The sequence below is a fragment of the Cervus elaphus genome, chromosome 19 (genome assembly GCF_910594005.1).
Source record: "Cervus elaphus chromosome 19, mCerEla1.1, whole genome shotgun sequence".
NCBI classification, from domain to species: Eukaryota; Metazoa; Chordata; class Mammalia; order Artiodactyla; family Cervidae; genus Cervus; species Cervus elaphus.
In genome coordinates this window covers 86,532,967-86,558,085 of record NC_057833.1, presented here as the reverse complement: position 1 = coordinate 86,558,085, position 25,119 = coordinate 86,532,967, and the positions used below count along the sequence as shown (strand labels likewise).

Sequence of the window (25,119 nt, the reverse complement as noted above, 5' to 3'; positions counted from 1 at the left end):
TGGAAACTCTTGCTGCAGGTTGAGGACCCGGTACCTGTTTGCAGGGGCCCAGTTTCCCAGGAATAAATGGGAACAGTAGAGATGGCAGGGTTCTGTAGGCTTTTTCCGTCCAAATTCCTTGGCAGGCGTTTAGGGGCCTGATGGGCTGCGTGGCCCCGCGCCCCTACTCGGGCCTCCGCGCGCGCCCCTCCGCCAGCTCCCGAAGGGGAAGCGACTCCGCATGTCCACAGAAAACCTTCTGGCGAGCCAAGAGCCCTCGGGCTTAAGTTCAGCTTTCCCCGTGGAGTGTTCATTTTGGATCACTGCGTTTATTTGCTGCCATTCATAATTAACTTGAAGGAGCGGAGATGGGGAGGTGGGCTTTCTATCTGGAGGAGGCTCTAGGCTTGCAGATCTACTCAATGTTTTGTCGTGAGGCTGCGGCCAGAATGACCTGAACCCTCAATAACAGAGCTTCTGTTTTCTTTGTAGAGCCATGGGCAGCAAGAAAAGAGAAATTGCCCTGCAGGTAAGTCTCAAGGCGAAGTTGGCTTCCAGCAGTTGATTGGGGTGGAATAGAGGGCGGGGAGGATAGTCTGGAATGGGAAGTACAGTATAAAAATGACTTCCCTGGTGGTCCAGTGGTCGACTCTGTGCTTCCATTGCAGGGGATACGGGTTCTATCCCTGGTGGGGGAACTAAGATCCCATAAGCCGCACAGTGTGAGCAAAAAATAAAAATTAAAATGTACTATTAAAAATGTAGCATATAACAGTGTTCACAAACTTGAATATTGTACCCTTCTGCCTTAAAGGAATAAAAGCTTATCTTGACCTCTAGTAATGACAATTTTTTGTGTGTGCACTTAAATATAAACAGGAGGAGGGCGTGGCAACCCACTCCAGTATTCTTGCCTGGAGAATCCCATGGACAGAGGAGCTTGGCGGGCTATAGTCCCTAGGATTGCACAGAGTTGGACACAACTGAAGCAACTTATGCATGCAAATATAAACATATAATCATAAACTTGGATAAAAGCTGCTTATGTTTATAATGCTTATGCAACCATGAAACTGAAACATGAATTAAAATAAAACAAAAAATAGCAAGAAAATATGAATCAGTATAATTCGATCTGACATATATTTTGTTAAGGTATAGTTATGACTTGCTGAGAGAATACGTTATAAGTTCTTAGAGTCTGGGCATATGTCTGTAACTGTGCCCTCTCTGAAGACCCACTTCTCCCATCACTGTTTTCTTAAAATCATTTGCTTATTCAAAAAATGTTTTGATATTTTATGCACTATACTTTCCTTTACTTCGTTTGCAGCTGTGACAAGTGAATTGATAAGACAATAACTACTTATTGTCCTGGCCCTAGACAATAAGTACTGGTTGATTCTAAAGTGATGGTAAAAAAAAAAAAGCAGGCATGGAAGGGGATGGATGCTGGATGGAGGGCTTTATCATCATAATGTAATATGGGTGCCTTTTAAAGTAAACTTAAAATTTTTTCATGGTCAGGCCCTAGGCACCTCTCAGTAGATGGGCAGTGGTCTCCAGGCATCTGACTTCTCCTTTATTGTTCTCTGTGGCATTAGCACTTTACATGTGAATTTGCATGTGATTTTTAAAAAGAAGAAAGCAGTATCAGGCTAATGATAGTGTGCAGGGGGCTGGATGGGCAGGGAAGGGAAGAGTTTTGGTCTGGAAGTCGAAGATTTGATGCAGTTCTTGACTCTTCTGGGACTTCGGATAAATCACCTAACTGCTCTGGGATAGAGCTTGCACATCTGTGGAAGGACATCGTTGGGTGAATTATCTCTAAGGGGCTTCCAGCACTGAGATTTTAGTACTCTAGAATTATGAGGCTTTTTCTGTGTCTGTAAATCAATTCTAAGCACCTGGTCCTATCATTTATTGCTGTGAACAATTTCCTCAACCTCTCTGAGCCTCCTTATTCTTTGTGTAAACAGGAGGGATGATACATACATGGCAGAGCTGTGATGAGACTCCTTTAGATATGTCCAGGCTTGTGGCTCTAAAAGTTTGGCCCCATATGATTGTCTCTTCATGTGTCTATGTCTGATATTCCCTTGGAGAGTAATAACATTTGTTATCATTTTTTTCTTCATGCATATTCCCTAGAGCTCTGAGTTCATTGTGGTGCTCAAAGGAAGTACTCCCTTTTGCTGAGGCAGGGGGTGGGGGGTTGCTATGCACCGAGGCCTCTGTGTAAGCATTGCTTCTCTACCAGGTCAATTCCTTGAAAACAGTGTTCTAGGGTCCACCAACCAGGAACCCTGTCCTCTCCCTAGGTAACACTATTTGGGTTCCTCAGTTGACCCAATATTCCCAGCAATATAACTCCTAGGTATTTACTTACTGAAGATAAATGAAAGGGTGAATGCAAAAGATTTAACAAGAATGTTCGGAAGTCTTTATTCATAAGAGCTCCAAATCATCTATCAAGCAGAATGTGATGTCATACAATGGAACGTGCTCAAGAATAAAAGTGAACAAAGTACTGAGATACAATTACACAGACGAATGCCCAAAATAGCTGAGCAAAACAGACCAGCACAAAACAAGACATGCTGTACTACTTCATTTATATGAAGTTTTAGAATCAGTAAAATTAAGTTGTTATGACAGAAAGCAGGTTACTGTTTATCTGGGGAGAGGAGTAGGGAGTGACCGGGAGGAGACCAGAGGGAACTTTCTGGGGAGATGGAATGTTCTGTATTGTGATAGAAGTGTGGTTACCTGGGTACATGCATTTGTTAAAACTCTCATGTGTAACAGTTTCATTCTGTATGTCTCACTGTATATACTTTATACCTCCATACAGTATAAAAAGACAAAAAAGCAAAAACAAATGAGTACCTCCCTGTACATAAATTCAGATAAATGTCAAAGTTTAATGTTGAGTCAAAACACAAATTGCAAAAGGAGATCTTCAATATGACACTGTTTATGCCTATTTATGTACACAAAACAATTTTATATACTGTTTTGGCAAAGTAACAAGTAAAAATGATTTTTTAAATTTAAAAAAATTTTAAATTTTTGGCTGCGCTAAGTCTTCATTGTGGCATGCAGGCTTTTCTCTAGTTGCTGCCCATGGGAGGCTATTGCAGTTACACAGCATGGGCTCCAGAGGGCACAGTCTCAGCAGTTGCCTCCTGTGGGCCTCTCTAGTTGTGGTGCCTGGGCTTAATTGCTCCGAGGCATGTGGGATCTTAGTTTCCTGACCAGGGATCAAAGCCATGTCTCCTGCAGTGGAAGGCGAATTCTTAACTACTGGACCACCAAGGAAGTCCCAACAATTTTTAAAATGAGATTTTCTTGGAGGCAGGAGGAGAGGAAAAAAGAAGACCGGGCAAAGAGGGAAGCTTTAGCTGTATTTGTAAGTATTTCATTGAGAAAGAGATGGAGAGAGAAGAGAGAGGCCTGATTGATAGACATTAGTAGATAACCTAGAGCAAATGCACCAGATTGCCTCCCCATTGGTACCTTCAGTAATACAGCATTTGTTCTTCTCTGATGCTAGGTCAACATCAGCACCCAAGAACTCTGGGAGGAAATGCTCAGTTCCAAAGGACTAACTGGTAATTTAAGATGATTTTTTAGACTCATTCTTTTCAAAATTCCTAAATGGCATATTGAACCATGGAGGGAAAACCTGCAAAGAGCATCATTTCCCTATAACCTTGAGTTTCATAAATAAAGAAGAAGGCAATTCTTTTGTGTATATATACATATCTGGTTTCAACATCTGTTAGTCCAATTCAGGAAACTAGTCAGTACTGCTGGATAGCAGGGTTCCCTTGTTTTAGAGCTGATTGTCATGCTCAGGGCATATTTGGTATTAAGGAACAGAAACCTCTTCTAACTACTTGAGGCACAAAAGGGGAAGGGACTGAATAGGGGATCCCTTGGAACTCAAGGGCTGGAAGGAGAGCCAGGTAGCCCAAGAGAGTAGAACCAGGGGCTGCACAATCACTAGGAAACAACACAGCCTCCTGGTCCCCTACCCTCCTTGGATCAATATCTACTGCTGAGTAACAATTTACCCTAAAACTTAGCAGTCTATAGCACTCAAAATTTATTATCCCACAGTTTCTGTGAATCCAGAATCCAGGAGTTGCTTAGGTGGGTGCCTTTGGCTTGGGGTCTCTCACCAGGCTGCAGCTAAGGAGTCAGACCAAGAATGTCAAGGCTCAACTTAGAGTTTAACTTACTTCCAAACTTGGTCATGTGGCTTTGGCAGATCTTCAAAGGTCACTTCCAAGTCCATTCCTGTGGCCATTGCCAGGATATAGGTCCTTACTGGCTGTTGGCCAGAGACATCCATTTCTTGCCATCAATTTCTCACAACATGTAGCTTCTTCCCCCCAGCCTCTCCACCCAAAGTAGGGTTCAGGGAGAGAGGAAAAGAGAGAGCGAGCAAGTACACAAGAGAGGTGAAATTCACAGTCTTCATGTAACCTAATCTCAAAAGTAACATCCCATCGCGTTTGCCCTGTTTATTTGTTAGAAGCTCTGGGTCCAGCCTGCACTCAAGGGCAGAGGACCACACAAAGGTGTGAACCCTGGGAGACAGGGCCCACTGATGGCATCTTAGAGGATGCCCAGCACAGCTGCTCCCCACTCTTCCTTTCTCCACTTCTTTTCTTCTAGAAGGGCTCTATTTTTGTGTCTGGTCAGTTCTCTCTATCAATGCACCTGCTCTGTCAACTTGTATCTGCTCTCATCTCTCTCCTTCACTGCCCCCCACACCAGGACTTAAGCACTCAAACCCCCATCCCTTATCCCTCTCTTAAGACTCAGTTTGTCTCTGCAGCCCTGTCACCCACTGTGCCCTGGGGTGTGTCCTGGCCTCCAGCCTGTTTCCAGCACATGCCACTAGTTTCCCCACTTCCTCACTCATATCCATGTTGTTCCTACTACCTGGAGTATCATGGTCCCCCAACAGACTGTTGAAATCTTTCTCCATCTCAGACAGCTCTAAAGCAACCTCCTTGAATGAAATCTTTCCTGAACCTCTATGTGGTCACTTCCACCTGGTGTCTCTAGGGCATCTGGGGTGGGACTCTGTCTCAACCTTCTAGCACACAGCCAGCCTTGTGTGGCCCCTGTGTGGCTGGACATTCCATGCCTGTACCCAGGCTCTAGACACAGGGCCGTTGTCTTTTCATCTCTATCTGGAGCACACGTGTCCAGGCCTGGGCTGAGTGGGTACTTAATAAATGCGGTTGCATTGATCCAGGATGGGGTGTGAGTCTGGCCACACTCTGTTACTTGAGGGGTTACAAAGTTTTGTTGGTGGTGCCAGGTCTTAACTATTTTGTCCATATGGCTTGTCTGTGCAATCAGAACACGGCTCCCAGGCAAAACTTCTATATCTTTAACAACAAACTCATAAGAAAGTGAGTTTATTACTACTCATAAGTAAGAAAACCACAAACTCATCATGTTTTGAGGATTTGCCATGTTCCAGACATGCTACGTGATCCTAGCTGCCATCTGTGGCACGTGGAATTGTTGAGCCCAGTGCTAAGCGCAACACGAGGGAATCATGTGGACTGAAGGCAGCCGGGGCTCATCTGCCCCATTCATCAGGCAGTCTCGGGAAGACATGAATCTTTCTAGAGCCAGCAGAGATTTGTGCCCAAAGTCAACCACCATTTTGGAACTCTGGCTGGCTCACTTCCATCTGCCTTCAAACATGCAAAAGTCTATTCAGGTTTGTGCACACACAGACACACACACCCCCCCCCTTTTCATTTCTCTGCCATTTCTTTCCTTCCTTCTCTGTTTCCTGCCATCCAATCTCTTCATATAGTTTCTCCCCAGTCCCCAGTCCCTTCTCCCCCATAACCATCACAAGTGTGATTTTGTCCCTAGCACTCCTTGGAGAGCCAGGGAGTGCAAGAGGAGATGGGAAGTTGGTACAAATGACTGGGCTGACCTATCAATGGAAATCCTGCATAGACATTGGTAGCTAACTGTGTCCCAGTTTTTTTTTACCTGCCAGAGCTTGAACCTGCTTTCCTTGGTGGGCTTGGATACAGGGTCATCTGAGTCTTCCATGACTTTTCCCCAATATGACCCAATGCCTTTCTCTCCCATTACTGTGGTCTCCTGAAATTGCTCAACTGTGAAGCTGTCATCCTTAAGGAAGCCCAGAGCTTCATCCTCTGCCTGGATGCTAAGGACCAAATCCCTCTGTCTTGCCCCTGCTGGTGTCTAACTGCCTTTGGGACCATTTGGCTTAGACTCTCTGGATGGCACTGGAAATACAGCATATCTGGAATTAGTTCACTTTCCTCCCTCCCCAAACACTCTTTCCCTGCCTTCACTCAGTTCTTTTTCTCCGTTGGGCTCAATGGTGGGTCTTTCTCACACCCGCAGGACTGTCGCCCCCCAGTCTTTCCACTTCCTTTTCAAAGTCTCAGGGATTCTTCCATTCCTTCCATCCCTCCTTTGACACTACCACCCCTGTGTCTGGCTTCCCCATCCCTCCCAAACCCAGTCTGATTCTCACTATCTCTGCAAAACTATATTGCTTAGCTGAACTGACTCATACTCTTGAATTTGTGCATCTTTATTGCTAGAGTCATTGAAAACGCATGAACTATGGCATCAGACAAACCTCAGTCCAAAACTTGGTTCTACTCCTTGAGAATTTTTGTTTTACCTTGGGTTGGTTATTTCATTTCTATTTCTATGGTAGGATAAAAATACCTATTCCGCTGGATTTTTTGAGAGAAAAGCCAAGTGCAGATTGCTTAGTAAATATCAACTCTCTTTTCTAAAAATGTACTGTGAGTCCTCATTGCCTAGTAAATCAGGATGGAGCTCCTCAAACCCACATTCCTTGCTTGTCCAGTGTTCTCTGTCACCACTTCCCACAGCCCAATCCTAGTGGCCCCTGGACACCCCTACCATGCTTCCCACCATGGGCTCCCTCTCTGCCCACCCAAGCCTGGCATTTCCACAGTGTCCAATGCAAGTCACCCCTCTACTGGGTAACCTCTTCTCAATTCCTACAGTACAGTGTTAGTGCTGCCAGAGGCTATGCTAACTTCAGTCATGATAATTTAGGGAATTCCTTTGCAGTCCAGTGGCTAGAACTCGGTGCATTCACTGCCAAGGACCTCGGTTCAACTGCTGGTCAGGAAACTGAGATCCTGTAAACCATATGGCACTGCCAAAAAACGGAAAAAAAGATAATTTATACCATGTTTTATTAATAAATGTTCTCATATGATGTGAAAAATTGAAATGTGAATCTTCAAAAAGTAAAATCACAAATTGCATGCTATTAAAACTGGCAGAGCTGAGAGTTTATAAGCAGTGTCCGTACTCCCTTCCCATGACCATGCACTCCTGCTGCTGAACAGAAACGGCTCTGCTGGCATGAACTCTGACTGCTGAGGTCTTCATGAAGACATCCTTTCTCTAAAATGTGACCATTAGGACGTCACCATCTAGCACTTACTCGCAGTGTCTGACTGGGCTGGGTGGGTCCTATGTGTGTCCGCTGCACATGTGTTGGCTTTGTCGCTTAGCTTCTTGCAGGCCTCGAGGTCTAGTGCTGTCAGACAAGAGAGTCCCTCCTATCCAGTCCCTGCCACACTCCAGAGACAAGGACCAAGACAGAAACAGGCACCCCAGTTTCCACCTAGGTCTCTCTTAGGTTCACTGTCTGGGAGAATAATGTTGATTTGATAGAGTAGGTAAAATTCCCCTTTACCCAAAGCAAGTGGCTTTTAACTTGTCAGGAGGAAAGGGTAATGCTGTGTTTATTAGCTAAGAGTTGATTGTATGTTGACAGGTCACCTACTGTTCCTTTTAGAAGGGATACTTTCAGTCCAATTCAAATAGTTACAGAGGGCCTGTCTGTGCTAGGCCTGCAAACTCCTTGTGGTAAAGGATGCATGTTAAGTAAGTGATTTTCACTCTACTCACTTCATTGAGCTTAGAATTTGGAACACTGAGTTCATAAAGGAATGCTGTATTTCCACTCTTGCTCATGCTCTGCTGGGAGAATAAATCCTCTTAACAGCAATTGGGGCTTCCCTTGTAGCTCAGTTGGTAAAGAATCTGTCTGCAATGCAAGAGACCTGGGTTCAGTCCCTAGGTTGGGAATATACCCTGGAGAAGGAAATGGCAACCCACTCCATTATTCTTGCCTGGGAAATCCCATGGACAGAGGAGCCTGGCGGGCTACAGTCCATGAGGTCACAAGAGTTGGATGTGAAGGACTAAACCACTAAACTACCACAGCAAATAAAGATGGCTATCGGAGTGGGTGGAAATGTGCTGGTATCAATTTTGCCTGACATTGCCCGGGGCTCCGGCTTCTTGGTTCTCCGCAGTTGTTGACGTCTACCAAGGCTGGTGTGGCCCCTGCAAGCCCGTGGTGAGCCTGTTCCAGAAGATGAGGGTGGAGGTCGGCCCGGACCTTCTGCATTTTGCATCAGTAAGATCCTCTCTCAGCAGAATGTCGAACAACGGTTGCAAAAAAACTTAAAACATTGAAAAACAGGAACAGGAAGCCTGAGGGCCCTTTGGCAGATCATGGAGCAGGCAGATCCGTTGTGGAGTTTCTGCTGATGCCAGTTTCTCAAGGGAGGAGGTTTCCTGCCTACCCTGCCTCCCGCAGTCCGGTGGGCTCGGCCACCCCTGGCGCTGGAGCGGGGACTGCTCGGCTGCTCTGAGGCCAGGGCTCCTCCTTGTCTCCCTGACACTGTGAAGCCTGGAGTCTCACTTCCAGAGCACAGGGTTTAAGATCTCTATCCTTGCTCCTTAAAGGGGACTTTCAGCAAGTTTCCTTGGGTCGGTGGATGGAGATGGGAAGCACTTCCGGAGACGCGCGTAGGAGACGCGGGAGGAGCTGCAAGGGGTGAGGCTCAGCCAGTGAACACAGGAGCGACGCTCCCTCGCGATAACTCTGGAGAAGCTGGGCTTCCGGGGCCTGCCCTCCTCCTGGTATCGGCTTGTGAGGCTTCGGTGGAGGAGCGCAGGAGGGGCCTGAATCCGACCTGGGGGCAGAGCTCAAGGACCCTCCTGCGTCCCAGCCACTAGGAGCAGACGTGGGATGGTAGCGGAGGACCTCCCTTGATCCGGAGCAGGAGAAGCTGTCATTTCCTCCGTATTTTATTCCTCAAAAAACTACACTAGCAACACATTTTACCCATATGTTGACAGGACACTTGTTAAGGTTCTGATAAAAAGATATTAGAAGGCGCAGCATGAGAGTGAAAAGCCAGGGCTCCACCTGGGGAGGGCATCACTCGTGTGTGTGTGTGTGCGCATGCGTGTGTGATGTGTGTGGCGAGTTGTGTGTAACATATGTGTGTTATGTAGTTTGTATTATGTGTGATGTATGTGCACGATGTGTGTTACGTGTAATGTGTGTGTGTGGTATGTGTGTGTGATGTAGAGTGTGACTTATGCGTAATGTATGTGTGTGATGTGATACGTGTGTTATGTGCACTGTGTGTGGTGTGGTGTGTAATGTATGTGTGTTGAGTGGTGTATGTGTGGTGTATAATGTATGTGTGTGCATGTTGTGTGGTGTGTGTGTGTATGTGGTATATGGTATGTAGTATTGGTGTGTGTGGTGTGGTGTGTGTGGTATGTAGGGGGGATGTGGTGTGTGTGTGTTTTGTGGGGTGAGGAATATGTGTGTATGTGATGTCTGTGTGTGGTGAGTGTGTTGTGTGTGTGTATGTGATATGTGGTGTGGGGGTGAGATGTGGGGGTGTGTGTGTGTATGTGGTATGGGGATAAGGGGTATGTGTGTGTGTGGTATGTGGGGGGTGTGATGTGTGTGTATTGTGTGGGATGAGGGGTATGTGTGTATGTGATGTCTGTGTGTGGTGCGTGTGGTATGTGTGTGTGTGTGTATGTGGTATGGGGATGAGGTGTGTGTGTGTGTGTGGTATGTGAGGGTATGTGGTATGTGTGTGTTGTGTGGGATGAGGGGTATGTGTGTTTGTGGTGTCTGTGTGTTTGTATGTGGTATGTGATGTGGGGGATGAAGGGGGTGTGTGTGTAAGAGATGCGTGTGTGATATGTGTGTCCCACGCAGTTCTCCCATCATCCTGTTGACCATCTCTTTCCTTTAGGCAGAGGCAGACTGTCTTGATGTGCTCGAAAGATACCGAGGGAGGTGCGAGCCAACCTTTCTGTTTTATGCCGTGAGTACCTTTTCAGTCACGGATGGTCCCATGGCTGCACCCTTGAGGGTTCAGAAGGACGCCTCTCACCAAGAGCCCACACTGCTCCCAGCAAAAGGTGCTGGCTTCTCCTGACTCTTTATTGTTTGGCCGAGGACCAATGCCCTCAATCACAGCACTGCTTGCGGGCAGAACCCTGGGGAGTCACTCCGGGCTGCAGGCCTCTTGAGGGTTGGACTCGGGACAGAGGACAATCCCCTCGAATGACTGTGCACCTTCTAGCTCGTGAGCACTCTTGACTGAAGACTCACTCCCAGCACAGAGTTTGGCGAGTCCCACTGTGCTCCACAGAGGGAACATGAATGCGCCTGTATTTACCTTTGTTTCATCATTAAATGTGAGGATATGTTGACATAAAGTTGGAAATGAGAGGGTCGATGGATGACAACCGGTGGTCCAGCATTTGCAAGACGGCCTTGCTGCCTTCAGCTATGACATCCACGTGGGGCTCCCGGCCCCCAAGGGCCCGCCATCTCACATCTGGCTCCTGGCTTTAGGTCACCTGCCAGGCCCTGAAGACAACGGGTTGATTTTCTCCTCCTTACTCAGTGCAGCGCTCCGTCACACAGTCAGGGCAACTGGGGTCTGCTCACCAGGGACAGGGTTGTTTACCTTGGAAACCTTCGGGCTCCTGCCCTCGGCAGCAAGTCTCACAAGTTGGAAGCTTCTGGTAAAACCTCATTTGAGCTTCGGCCTTCAGGAGGGAGGTTGAAGTTATCTGATGGTGGGGGAGGGAGGGGGAGCAGGAGATGCTGAGATGGACATGCCCCCAGCCACATGGCATCAGAGCTCAGTGGCAGAAAAGGCATCATTACCACAGTGGTTGGCTTGCCTGAGCCTGGAGCATGTGGATTAAAGCATCAGTGGTAATGGCCATGTGGGGACACGTGGAAACTTGTCACCATCGTCACACAGAGGTGGGATGGGTGGGATGGAGACAGAAGGAGGACCCAGTGTATGTGATGGTCTGTGAGTGACGGGCATGCAGACTCCTGAAGAATCAAAGATGGGAAGCTCCAGTTCACTGCAAACAGCATCTCCACTGTGAGGTTCACCCTCATCACCCCAGATGGAGTTGGGAATTGATTCTTGCCCCAAATCCCAAGCACCCCTCTTAATGCAATGGTCTTATGCTGTCGTCGTTATTTCTCTGACACCACCATCTCCCTCCCCGCTCCACACCCAGCTCACTGAGGGTGGTGTCTGTGTCTTTCCATGTTTAGGGTTTACGTTCTGTGCCTCTGTCTTGGTGTTGGGCATAGTAAGTGCTCATTTGATACTTGTTGGATGAAGGAGGCACAGAGAGTCCATACTTAGTGACTCACAACCTATGGCCCTGGTCCTCCCCCACCTAACTCCCCGCTGCCCTCAAGGAAGTTTTGAAGGGAGGGGGGACATGGGGTAGGGGGCAGAGAAGTGACTGGAGGCTGTGGGCGTGGGGTCCATGGACCTTGACCTTGGGCACACTCCCAAACAAAGCCCTTGGACACTCGCCAACTCTTGAAAGAGGTTGCTGTCGTGTGATCTGAGCAGGACCTCTGTGCTGTGTTCCAGGGAGGAGAGCTGGTGGCGATGGTGAGAGGAGCGAATGCCCCGCTGCTGGAGAAAACCATCCGTGAGCAGCTGGAGGCAGAAAAGAAGGTGCTGGCTGAAGGCAGAGAGCGGCGAGTGGTAAGTGGCCAGGCCAGCAGGTCACTCCCCTGCCCCACCAGTGTCCTCTTTATCCCTGGAAAGCTGCAGGAAATGCCTGTCTGCTCAGGGGAGGTGCAAGGCCCACTAGGAAGTCTTTGAAGAAGTCCTCTTCTTCCAGAACACTTTAGTGTCTCATCTATTTCTCACTCATCCCCACTTGATCTCCCAACAGGGCTTTCTGTAACCCTGACAGCAAATTCAGGAATGAAGATGAAGTTATGGATCCAAGAGTGGGTTGGAGGAGTCAGCCTCAGGGGGACATCTCTCCTGGTGACCTGCCCTCCGCTCTCATTCCTGGGTTTTATTTGTGACCCCTGGGGGTTCATATGTTTAACTAGAAAGGGGTCATTACTTTGAGAAATAGGATCAGCAAGCACTGTTTGTGATTTAGGTACAATATTTTCAGGATAACGTGGACTGTGAATTTTTCATAAAGAATCGGCAGCCTTTGAAAAGTGACACCCTTTAGTTAGAAAGAAATATTTCCTGTGCTCTGAGCGGCTGCCACAGGAGGCTTGACGTTGTTCAGTGTCCAGTGTTCAAAATTCCACACTCAATTCCAAAGAGCAAAGCCCTGTTCTCATAGAATGGATTGGAATCAAATCATATATTTCCCCCAGAAAACTGGCAAATTTTCCCCAAGAAAGAAAACACCTGTGCCTCCTCCACAGATAAATGATCTGTCTTTACTACTTCCCCGGACAGTGTAGCCAGTTGCTTTCTATCTATTTGTATTTCAATTCTTCACTTGTCTGCTTGTCAACTCTCTACTTCATCTTTCTTCTTCCTTAGTTTCTACTTGATTTGAACAGGCAGACTCTAAACCTTAAGATCAGCATGGATTTCCTTGTGTTCAGTTGCTCTCACCCTGTACCACCATCCAGTTACTCAAAAGGACCTTGAAAAGTTTCCAAGACTGATAATCTTGACCCTCTTCTTTTGCTCTGCATTTGTAACCTTTACCTTCTTGGCTTCTGTTGGTTGTTGAAAGTCTTTGTGGAATTTTAATCAGCTATCTACTTTCTGTCCATGACCAATTTGTACTAGGTTAAAGATGAAGCTCTTTCTGATGAAGATGAATGCTTTTCTCATGAAAAGAACGATGGTGATGGTGAGGACCTGGGTGAGTACAGAACCAACAAGCAAGCAAAAGGCAGTGCAGACTTGGACTTGATGTGTTTTTAAAAAAATATATGAGTAGTAAGTTTACTGAATAATCTGAACCCTGGGAAAATAACTCATAAAACATTTCGTCTCCAATCACCTGCCTTCAAACTTACTGTGTTAATCTACCTCCTGTGCTTTAATGGCATCTTAAGTGTCTTTCTGATCATGTTCAACTATAACAAGTGTGACTTTCATGACAATTACTGAGCATCAGGAAAGGCTCTCTTAATAAAGTGGAGGGGAATGACACTAATAAGGTAAAGTAATGAGGTGCTGGGGTTTCCTTAGCCCTTATTTAAGAACTTGAGTTTCTTTAACCATTTTTCTCAAGTGTGAGGTCAGCTGTACTGAACCCCTTCCCTCCCCACAGCCCTGTACCCTCTTCCTCTTAGTCCCCAAGTATCAGCTCATGGATTTTACACTCCTGAGCATCACTGTTCTTCCTGAGCCTTTAATATGCGAACATCTTGATCTGACAGTGGGAAGAGAAGCTAGAAGTTAGAAAGGTTGTTGCTGGCAAGGTGGCTCCTGATGGTCCCTGAGACACAAGAGGAAACCAGGATGTGGCTCAGGAGATAAGCAGGAGAGAGGAGGAAGTTCTGATTACTGCCTGAGTGAGAATAACTGCTATTTATGTGTGGATCACGAGGACTGTCTGAGATGGATTCTAATACGGGATGTGGTGCAGTTTAGGAGAGCAAGAAATTTCAAGTGTGAAAGAGAAGTCAGTGATTTGGCTTCTGCAGGAAACACTTGTTGTCTCATTTATGGATTATCACTTCTTCTCTTCCCCATTATTTTATCCTAAATCCAGTCTCTCCACTTAGGAAACTACACAAAGTCTGCCCTTGCCCTTAGCCTTCCACTCCTCCCAGCTCCGCTTCCCAGCTCAGCTTCCTGGTCCACACTCCTTGGGCCACCCTCTCCTCTGTCACTGCCCATCGGCGCTCCCAGGGCTCCAGTGACCTTCTTGGCACCAAATCCAGCAGGCAGTTACCAGTCAGCCTGTGGTGTCCTGCTGCGGGATTGGCTGCCGTCCACAGCGTCTTCCTACTCAAAACCCTCTTCTTGAGACTTCCTGGTGGTCCAGTGGTTAAGATTTCACCTTCCAATGCAAGGGGTATGCGTTCAATCCCTGGTTGGGGAACTAAGACCCCGCATGTGCTAAGTCACTTCAGTCATGTCCAAATCGTTGTGACCTTATGGACTGTAGCTCGCCAGGCTCCTCTGTCCGTGAGACTCTTCAGGCAAGAATACTGGAGTGGGTTGCCATTCCCTCCTCCAGGAAATCTTCCCAACCCAGGGATTGAAGCCGCATCTCTTATATCTCCTGTGCTGGCAGGTGTGTTCTTTACCACGAGTGTCACCTGGGAAACCCTAAGATCCCACATTCCTTGTGACCCCAAAACCAAAACAGAAGCAATATTGTAACAAATTCAACTGAGACTTTAAAAATGGTCCACATAAAAAAACCCACAAAAACAAAAACACCCCTCTTCTTGTCTGGTGTCTGAGACATCTCAACCTTTCTCATTTTCCTTCTCATTTTCTCTGGCCTGTCCACAGCCTCCCCGTCCTCAGCTTTTCTTTTGCTCTCTCTTCAGACTGGAGTTCTTGGGCTCCTGCTCTGGCCTCTTCTCTTCTCACCTTTACCTCTGGGCGGTCTCATTAATTGGTCAATTTATAAGGGGATTTAAAGTCCAAGGATTCATAGGATGTTAGAAATAGTGCTCATGGAAGAATGAACCAATTGGCTGCTTAACATGATCAGCACTTTTTCAGCCCACATTTTTGAGATTTTCAGAGTCAACACAACTGATGAGAAAGTTGAAAAGAGAAAATAGGCCGTTATAGTCTGTGGACAGCGTGCAGAGCTCACCAAGGCCAAGTCCATACAAACAGGAATCCGACAGGGATGGGTTGGTGCACAGATGTGGGTTCCCCCGAGGCGTCTGTGGGCCGGAGCAGTGGACGGTGGCCATGCAGCATCTCCCTCATCACCACAGCTGCTTGGCCTGTGGACACAGCCACCCAGTAGCCTGGCCAGTGAGCTCTGACTGGTGCCTGGGCTCCAAACGACGAGGCGGCCGATTCTCAGGAGAATGGGACAGAGACAGAGGAGTTTGGTAGGACGTGCCAGCCCTGAGCGGACTTGGGACCTGGGGAAGCCACCACTGACCACATGCTAGAAAGTCAGAAAGACGCACCGAGAGAACACAGTTGGTTGCAGTTAGAGACCAAGAATCATGAGGGGGTGACAGAAAGGGATGAGAGTGTCCTGGCCTGCTTCGCCTCTGCTCCAGCTCTGTCCCCTCTCCAGGCTGACTTGGTTGTTTCTGGGTTTTGTTCCTGAGTCGTCTTTGATTTCCTTCTCCACCTCCCATACTCTTCTCCCTCCCCACACTCTCCCTCCCAGTTCGTGCGGCTTGCAGCCAGGCTGGGGTTGGGGTCTGGAGCCAGACCCCTGCATCCACTAGAGTCCAGGTCAGCAGAAGCTCAGCCAAGAGGCTGGGGGAGGGAGGTGGGGGCTGTGTGGAGCTGCACAGTTCCTGTGGAGGGCGTCCTGAGAGCCTCCTGTGAGTCCAGGGTCTGACAGCACCATCCCTGGCTTGTTGCAGTGTCATCAGAGAAGGCCTGCACCTTGGCCATCATTAAACCAGACGCGGTGGTCCATGGGAAGACAGATGAGATTATCATGAAGGTAAGAGACACAATGGGAGACTTCTGAGTTGGGAAGATCCCCTGGAGGAGGGCATGGCAACCCACTCCATTATTCTTGCCTGGAGAATCCCCATGGACAGAGGAGCCTGGTGGGCCACAGTTCATGGGGTCGCACAGAGTTGGACATGACTGAAAGACCTAGCCCAGCAGCAAGAGAGAAAACATTTCCCTTACAGACTATCCTCGTGTCTTCTCTGGTGGAAAAACAGGGCTGGGGCATAGTGTAGCAGTGTCCTGGGGGAAGAGGCCTCTAAAGAATTTAATAAAATTTTATTTAATTAATAATAATAATAAAATTAATAATTAAATAATTAACTGTTGATTATTAAAATTTGGTTTAATTAAAATTCCAGTGAAGTAAATCACAATATTTCTTTCTTTATTTTTGGCTGTGCTGGGTCTCTGTTGCTGTGTGAGGGCTCTTCTCTAGTTGCGGCACGTGGGGGTGATTCTTTGTTGCCGTGCATGGGCTTATTGCCGTGGCTTCTCTTGTTCTGGAGCACAGGTTCAGTAGTTGTGCACAGGTTTGGCTGCCCTGTGCCATGTGGGATCCTCCCAGACCAGGGATCGAACTTGTATCCATGCACTGGCAGGTGGACTTCTTAACCACTGGACCACCAGGAAAGTCCTAAATGACAATTTTTAAATTGAATCAGGTCAGATATGATGAGAATGAAGGTCTCTGCTGCTTGTAATGTTGTCTTTCCATCATCTTTTACTTTCAACACGTGGAAATGTGAATTCATGCTTGCTTTCAGTTCAGTTCAGTTCAGTTCAGTTTCTCAGTCGTGTCCGACTCTTTGCGACCCCATGGACTGAAGCATGCCAGGCTTCCCTGTCCATTACCAACTCTCGAAGCTTGCTCAAACTCATGTCCATTGAGTTGGTGATGCCATCCAACCATCTCATCCTCCGTCGTCCCCTTCTCCTCCTGCCTTCAATCTTTCCCACCATCAGGCTTTTCCAATGAGTCAGTTCTTCGCATCAGGTGGCCAAAGTATTGAAGTTTCAGCTTCAACATCAGTCCTACCAATGAATAGTCAGGACTGATTTCCTTTAGGATGGACTGGTTGGATCTCCTTGCAGTCCAAGGGACTCTCAAGAGTCTTCTCCAACACCACACTACGAAAGCATCAGTTCTTCAGTGCTCACCTTTCTTTATAGTCCAACTCTCACATCCATACATGGCTACTGGAAAAACCATAGCTTTGACTAGATGGACCTTTGTTGGCAAAGTAATGTCTCTGCTTTTTAATGCTGTCTAGATTGGTCATAGCTTTTCTTCCAAGGAGCAAGCATCTTTTAATTTCATGGCTTCAGTCACCATCTGCAGTGATTTTGGAGCCCCCAAAATAAAGTCTCTCACTGTTTCTATTGTTTCCCCATCTATTTGCCATGAAGTGATGGGATCAGATGCCATGATCTTAGTTTTCTGAATGTTGAGTTTTAAGCCAACTTTTTCACTCTCCTCTTTCACTTTCATCAAGAGGTTCTTTAGTTCTTCTTCGCTTTCTGCCATAAGGGTGGTGTCATCTACATATCTGAGGTTATTGATATTTCTCTCGGCAATCTTGATTCTAGCTTGTGCTTCATCCAGCCTGGCATTTCACATGATGTACTCTGCATATAAGTTATATAACCAGGGTGACAATAGATAACCTTGACGTACTCCTTTCCTCATTTGGAACCAGTCTGTTATTCCATGTCCAGTTCTGACTGTTGCTTCATGACTTGCATACAGATTTCTCAGGAGGCAGGTCAGGTGGTCTGGTATTCCCATCTCTTGAAGAATTTTCCAGTTTGTTGTGATCCACACAGTCAAAGGTTTTGGCATAATCAATAAAGCAGAAGTAGATGTTTTTTGGGAACTCTCTTACTTTTTTGATGATCCAACAGATGTTGGCAATTTGATCTCTGGTTCTGCTGTGTTTTCTAAATCCAGCTTGAACATCTGGAAGTTCACGGTTCATGTACTGTTGAAGCCTGACTTAGAGAATTTTGAGCATTACTTTGCTAGCGTGTGAGATGAGTGCAATTGTGCTGTAGTTTGAACATTCTTTGGCATTGCCTTTCTTTGGGATTGGAATGAAAACTGACCTTTTCCAGTCCTGTGGCCACTGCTGAGTTTTCCAAATTTGCTGACATATTGAGTGCAGCACTTTCACAGCATCATCTTTTAGTATTTGAAATAGCTCAACTGAAATTTCATCACCTCCACTAGCTTTGTTCATAGTGATGCTTTCTAAGGCCCACAGGACTTCACATTCCAGGATGTCTGGCTCTTTACCATATATGTGTGTATATCTCCTACAGATCCAGGAAGCTGGGTTTGACATTTTAATGAATGAAGAGAGAACCATGACAGAAGCAGAAATGCGACTTTTCTACCAACTCAGAGCTGGAGAGGTCAGCTTTTCAGTTTTCATTTATCCAACATGCTTGCATTTCTTTATCTTTCTCCAACTTTATGTTTATAGATTGATATTAGTTTGGGAGAAACTAGACTATTATGAAGAACAAGATTATGAACAGCAAGTGGGCCATGAAATTACTCTCAGCATAATGATTACAGGCTGTGTCAGGGAGATGTTGCTTGGTATGCTCCCAAAGACTAGAGTTTGACTCCAACTTAAGTAATGAAATAAGGAATTTATTGGGGGGATACTCTGTGACTCCCAGAACTGAAGAAAGAAAGCTGAAGGAGTTGCATGAGAAGGTGTGGAGACAAGAAGAACCAAGGCAGGGGTATGGATTTCTGGAACAAAACCTCACAGGCCGTCACTTCAGGTGCTCCTGTTGGGTGACAGATCCAAGCACTTTCCATCTGTTTCTGCTTCTGACTCACCCACCTGGGAGACAGGGTCTCCTAGCCTGGGCCCCACCTCTCAGGTGTGTGGGGAGGGGTGGATAGGCATTGTGGTTGTCGGCCAGACTAGGACTGAGTGAAATGGGGAAGGGCTGCTCCCCAAAGGAAGCTTGAGTGCTACTACTTGAAGAGGGGGGAAAGGTTGCAAGATGCTGCAAAGAAGTCTCAGCTGTATCCTCTGGTTTCCATGTGTGTGGTCTTCTAAATGCTGCTATCTAACTTCTTATAATTTCATGCTCAACCCCAAACATGTCATTTCAGAGCCTCATCTTCCTGCCTTTAACTTATATCTGGGTTCTCTGTGTCTTTGGGTACCACTTCCCCTCCCTGGGGTCTTCCAGGGTATACTGGCTGGTAGTGAGGCAGCTCACAGACCCTCTCCCATCCTGTGGGTGGGATGGGCCCCTGGCCTGATTCACTCCCTTCCCTCCCTGTACTAGGACACATTTGAGAAGCTGGTACATCACATGTGCAGTGGACCAAGCCACCTCCTGATCCTTACCAGGACTGAGGGCACCAAGGACGTGGTCACTGCCTGGCGAACCCTCATGGGGCCCTGTGACCCTCATGTGGCGAGGAGGGAGCAGCCTGACAGGTAATGTCACCAGTAATGGTCCTTTCATGCATCTCAACACCTGCATCCGAGGAAGCTGAGAGCCCTGCTAGGGGTTCAGCCCAGAATTGTGGCTAACACAGAAGGCACTCTGCTGGCCACGAAGCTCCCTCTTTGTTATATGCTGGGGAGTCCCTGCCCTTTGTTATGATTTGAGGAGACCCTGATGTCCTCCCCGTCTGATCCCACCCCAGCCCTTCAGAGGATGCCTGCTTGCTGCTGCCTCTTCCCCTCTTCTGAAGGCTGCTGTGGGCCCAGTCCTCACTGTTCTCTCTGTAGCAAAGGGTTTGTGGCCCCAGAGCCATCTGAAACCCTGACTCAGGAAGGACAGGTTCCAGGGCTCACCCAGGCCTGCTGAGTCAGGGACTCTGAGTGGGGCCTAGGGATCGGCAGTGAGGACTCAGACCCCCAACCCTTATCCCCTACTCCCTACCCAAGATGTCCTGAGGTCCCAGCCCTAGGCTGCCTTGTTTGGCTCCCTGACCCTGTGTGAATGTTTAGCTTGACACCACCACTGCCAAATCCACTGTCTTGCCTTTGAAGCTGAGAGAGGCCCTGCCAACAAGAAAGACATTAGCAAGAGACTGAGTAACTGCAGTTGTACCTTATAGTTGTAGGGAGCTGGGAACATTCATGTTTGAGGCAGCAGGGGCTGGTGAAAGACAGCCCAGAGTTCAGATCTTAGGTTTTCTGAGCCTCAGTTCTCTCATCTATAAAATGGGGTTGTGAGCACCTATCTTGGGAGGCTGTTAGAGTGCTGTGGTTAGAATCTCTCTTCTTCCTCTTGCTAACTGTGTGGTCTTGGGTCATCTGTGCTTTAATCCCTCTGTCTTAATGCCTTCGTCTGGAAAATGGGAACTACAATGGGAAAGGACCTGCCTGAGATTAAGAGAGAGAGAGAAAGAGGGAACTTGGAACACTGTTTGAGATAGAGGAAATCTTAGCAGTATTAGTATTATTTTAGGGAATCTTGAGGAGAAGGCAATGGCACCCCACTCCAGTACTCCTGCCTGGAAAATCCCATGGATGGAGGAACCTGGTGGGCTGCAGTCCATGGGGTCGCTAAGAGTTGGACACAACTGAGCGACTTCACTTTCACTTTTCACTTTCATGCATTGGAGAAGGAAATGGCAACCCACTCCAGTGTTCTTGCCTGGAGAATCCCAGGGACGGGGGAGCCTGGTGGGCTGCCGTCTATGGGGTTGCACAGAGTCGGACATGACTGAAGCGACTTAGCAGTAGCAGCAGGGAACCTTGAGGGACTGATTATGCCAATCTGTATCAAGCCCTCAGCAGGGTGCTTGCCTAGCCCCCAGTAGTAACAGCTACAAAATGACAGCTCCTGGGCTCACACCATGACTCATGCATATTTACCCCCTTTTAAAAATATTTATTTATTTGGCTGCATCAGGTCTTAGTTGCCACGTGTAGGCTCCGGAGCACAAGAGCTTCAGAAGTTGTGGCACATGGGCTCTCAAGTTGTGGACATGGGTTTAGTTGCTCCATGGCGTGTGGGATCTTAGTTCCAAAACCAGGGATCAAACCCACATCCCCTGCATTGCAAGGCAGGTTTGTCACCAGTGGACCACCAGGGAAGTCCTGACTCATGCATATTTAAAGTGGGGGTCATGATGGTCTCCCTAGTCTCCCTCTCAGGGTTGCTGCACAAATCAAACAAGGTCAGAACACCACTGGTTACCATCACCCTTGATGCCATTCCTGGCACTTCCAGCAGAGAAAGCCGCGTCACAGAAATGCTGCCTGTTGATGGGTAGCTGGTGGCCTTGTTGCCAGAGATCAAAACATTTCTTTTCAAATGAGACCTTTCTTGTACATTTTGCATACTGCCAGTCTCCGGGCTCAGTATGGCACGGAAATGCCCTTTAATGCAGTCCATGGAAGCTGGGACTTAGAAGACGCCCGTCGGGAACTGGCCCTGCTCTTCCCCAGTTTTCAGTTTTCAGACCAGATTCCAGAATCCGCCCCTCTGGGTAAGTCATCCAGGCAGATCTGGTCTTGTGTGTGTGTGTGTGTGTGTGTGTGTGTGTGTGTGTGTGTGTGTTTGGAGCGGGGGTTACTGATAGTTACTATGTGGTAACCACCTTCAGGAAAAACAGGGCCCCTTAGGAAACTTTAGCAACTGTCCTGCTGTTTTATTTTCAGAGTAACAGTGTTGCTTTTTAATACCTCATTACATTTTTTGCTGCATATTTCACTTTGAAGCCAAACTCTTATTGCAAAGTTACTTTGCATTCTCCCCTGGAAACCACAGGAAAATGTAACTAACTTTCCAGAAGGCAACTTCCAAGGCAGAGGCCAGACAGTCACTCAGTCACTTCCTCCAAGCTCCACAGGCCCCACCAAGCCTTTGATGGGGCTGCCGAGAAATAGAGGGTTATACAGAAGTACCCTCCACCTGGAGCTGCTGTGGCTCTCGTATCCCTTAGCACCCACATTTGGGTTAAGGGTGCTGGGCTTTTTTGGAGGCATCCCTTCCAAATCAGGGTGAGAAACCCCCGGGGCTCAGAGCACATGTGACCTGCCCCACTCCATGAGTGGGAGAACAAGGCCTGTGCTTCTCCTGCCGAGTTGCACATCTCTGTTTGAGCCTGACGTGAGGCGGAAGGGGCTGGGAGTGAACATGCTGGGAAAAGCAAAGGATGTGAAGGTCGCCTTCTTGGGAGAGGGCTGCTTGCAGATCTGAAACAGTAATAACCTCTTATGTCCCTGCATGTTAGGGGTTTTCACCCAAATGCTTCCCTAAATGTTTATGTTCATCATGGTCTCCTCAAGATCCACATCCAGCCAAGTAAGTATAAGTGGTCCGAAGGCAAGGAAAGGAAGGGTGAGAGCTGCCCCTGCTGGCCCTTGTTTAATCCTGGTGCAGCCTGCTACTGGCTGAGGGACAACTGGGAGTGAGATGGAGTTTAGGAAGGAACTCTCACTCTGGTGCGGGCGGTACTGGGAAGACCGCTTGACTCAAGGGACCTGCCCTCACGGAGAGCCCTCGACATGTGCTCAGGGGACCTCTTCATCCATTTGGGGTAGTGACTGGAACAAGCAGGTATGACTCTGGGGAAGGAGGAGAGGGAACTGGCTGGGGAACACTCACTGGGGAGAACTGGGAGAGTGTGTGCCTGACCTCCCGTGATAATGAGCTGAAGGGTCTGAGCCTGGATCACACCTGGGCTAAGTGCACAGCTTCCCATGGGGATGACCCGGAAGTAGCCTGGTTGGGGTGCTCGTGTTCTGCCCCTTTTCTGATGTATGTGTTGCACCCTCTCAGCCGTCAGGACAAGAGTGTGCTTTCCGTGTACCCAGCACTTTTTCTGGGCTCTGGAGACAGACAGTCCTGGGTCTGAATCCCGCCTCTGCTATTTATTAGCGGAACAGTAGGGAAGGTTACTCTTTTGGTCCTCAGTTGCCTCGTCTGTGAGATGGAGGTGATGAGACCTGTTATAGCCCCATAATCATCATCTTTCTCAGAGGGTTCTTGTGACGCTCATAGCCTGGGGCCTGACACAAGTGCTTAGCCAGTGTCACTTCCTTTCCTAATTCTTCCCTAGTCCCTCACCCACATACTAGGGCCTCTTTGCTGCTCTGTCCACCCTGACCCCTAGCTTCACCGTCTTTTTTTTTTTTTTCACCGTCTGTCTTTCTACTGTTCTTTGGTGGGCAGTCTGTGGGTGGGGGAGCAGGACCGGGCTGTTGTAAGAAGTCCTACAAAATGCCTGTCATCCCACAGGCCGTGAGGCTGAAGGAGCAGAGGGCCCCGGCAAAATGCTGTGCTCCCCGGAGGACATGGATGAGGCAGCCCGTGACCAGGGCGAGGCCACAAGCTGAAGTCAGAATGCTTATAACTGCTGCACATAAGGAAACTTCTGGAACTGAAACTTCCTCTTTTGAGCACTAATACTTTCTTGATTTAGCTATCCTTCATGAATAAAAATAACGGTACCCACTTTCCTGCCTTACTAAATAGTATGAATGTGGAATATGTACTTTTGGGGGGCCATCTTTGACATTTTAGAAAATAAATGGACATCAGTCATTGAACTCTGCTGTGACACGATGTGATCTCAGGGGATACTTACTGAGCTAGAGGACAGTGTCTCCCCAGGAATAAATCTACATTATGGATGAAATGATTTTATTTTTTAGACAAAATTTTAAAAATTTATTTGCTGCGCCAGGTCTTATTTGCAGCACTTGGGAGCTTCAGTGTTCACTGCGGCATGCAGCCTCTTTAACTGCAGTTCTTAGTTGCAGCACACGGGACCTAGTTCCCTGAGCAGGGATCGAACCCAGGTCCCCTGCATTGGGAATGACGTCTTAGCCAGTGGACCACCAGGGAAGTCCCATGGATGAAACAATTTTAAAGCTTAACTTGGTAACAGTGAACTTGAAATCAGTGCAACAGGACTGGACATGACACTTCAGGGCTTATGGGGGCAGATATAAATCAGCTTTAATTCATGCCATGTGCTCTGGCTACAACGGGCAGTCCTGGAATAAGCTGATTCACCATCTGTGGTTCTCCATGAATCAGAGCATGTTCAGAAAACAGTGCATGGGGGTTATATCTGGAACCAGGGTTCAACTGATTTTCTTAATGCCGTTCCACCCTCATTTCTTGGGTTTCTGATTTTGGCTAAAGCTGAATTGTGTTTTATTTAAAAAATTTTTTTGTTTGGCTGCACCATGGGCTTGTAGGATCTTGGCTCCACAATCAGGGATCAAACCCCAGCAGTGAAAGCTCCCAATCCATGGGGCCACCAGGGAATCACCAAAACTAATTTTAAAACCTGAGAGCTCCTCGTGGTGGCACCAGCTTTCACACAATTGCCTAGTTTAGTTGTCCCTTCATGGGTCACAGGAGCTGTTCAGTAACTATCACTACTCCCGTGAGTAGTAACATGCCAGCTACTCCTCCTTATCAGTTTGTTCTTTGGTTTATTTGTAAATGCACTGAGCCTGGGCATACTCTTTTCTCTCTGACTTGGGAAAAGGCTGTGTTCTTCTACACCATGAGGCAAATGGCTGGTTTTCTCATGAGGTGACTTTGTGCTTATGACCTGAAGAAGCTGTCTAAATGGACAGTTTGTGTCGACAAACTGTCTTTTATGGGCACACTACTCTGTCCTCCAGCCTGTAGCAAGAGGCCTTCAGGACTGGGGACAGGGACACAAGGATGAGTCAGGCTCTAGAAGGTTGGGATCAAGGTCCGTGACACTGGGTTCAGTTCAGTTCAGCCACTCAGTCGTGTCCGACTCTTTGTGACCCCAATGGACTGCAGCACGCCAGGCTTCCCTGTCCCTCACCAACTCCCGGAGTTTACTCAAACTCATGTCTATCGAGTCAGTGATGCCACCCAACCATCTCATCTTATGTTGTCTCCTTCTCCTCCCACCTTCAGTCTTTCCTAGCATCAGGGTCTTTTCTAGTGAGTCAGTTCTTCGCATCAGGTGGCCAAAGTACTGGAGTTTAAACTTCAGCATCGGTTCTTCCAATGAATATTCAGGACTGATTTCCCTTAGGATAGACTGGTTGATCTCATTGCAGTCCAAGGGACTCTTAAGAGTTTTCTCCAACACCACAGTTCAAAAGCATCAATTCTTCAGCACTCAGCTTTCTTTATAATCCAACTCTCACACACATACATGACTATTGGAAAAACCATAGCTTTGACTAGATGGACCTTTGTTGGTGAAGTAACATCTGTGTTTTATAATATGCTGTCTAGTTTCACCATAGCTTTCCTTCCAACAAGCAAGCGTCTTTTAATTTCATAGCTGCAGTCACCATCTGCAGTGACTTTGGACCCT

General features: G+C 47.5%; 1 protein-coding gene across 3 annotated transcripts; it reads left to right on the top strand.

Moving 5' to 3' along the window:
* Positions 1–23,257, top strand: NME9 (NME/NM23 family member 9). 3 transcript variants are annotated; one of them, XM_043875255.1, is made up of 12 exons: positions 1–30; positions 472–508; positions 3,536–3,593; positions 8,370–8,473; positions 10,125–10,196; positions 11,790–11,906; positions 12,975–13,050; positions 15,713–15,795; positions 18,129–18,221; positions 19,122–19,276; positions 21,146–21,285; positions 23,040–23,257. In XM_043875255.1, the coding sequence occupies exons 2-12, from the start codon at positions 476–478 to the stop codon at positions 23,135–23,137; spliced, it is 1,029 nt and encodes a 342-aa protein (XP_043731190.1). In that variant the 5' UTR covers positions 1–30; positions 472–475; the 3' UTR covers positions 23,138–23,257. The 3 variants fall into 3 exon arrangements, with proteins under 3 accessions (XP_043731190.1, XP_043731191.1, XP_043731192.1); XM_043875256.1 differs by having other exon boundaries at positions 5–18; XM_043875257.1 differs by having other exon boundaries at positions 9–18; positions 21,187–21,285.
* The last annotated feature ends 1,862 nt before the right edge of the window (positions 23,258–25,119 follow it).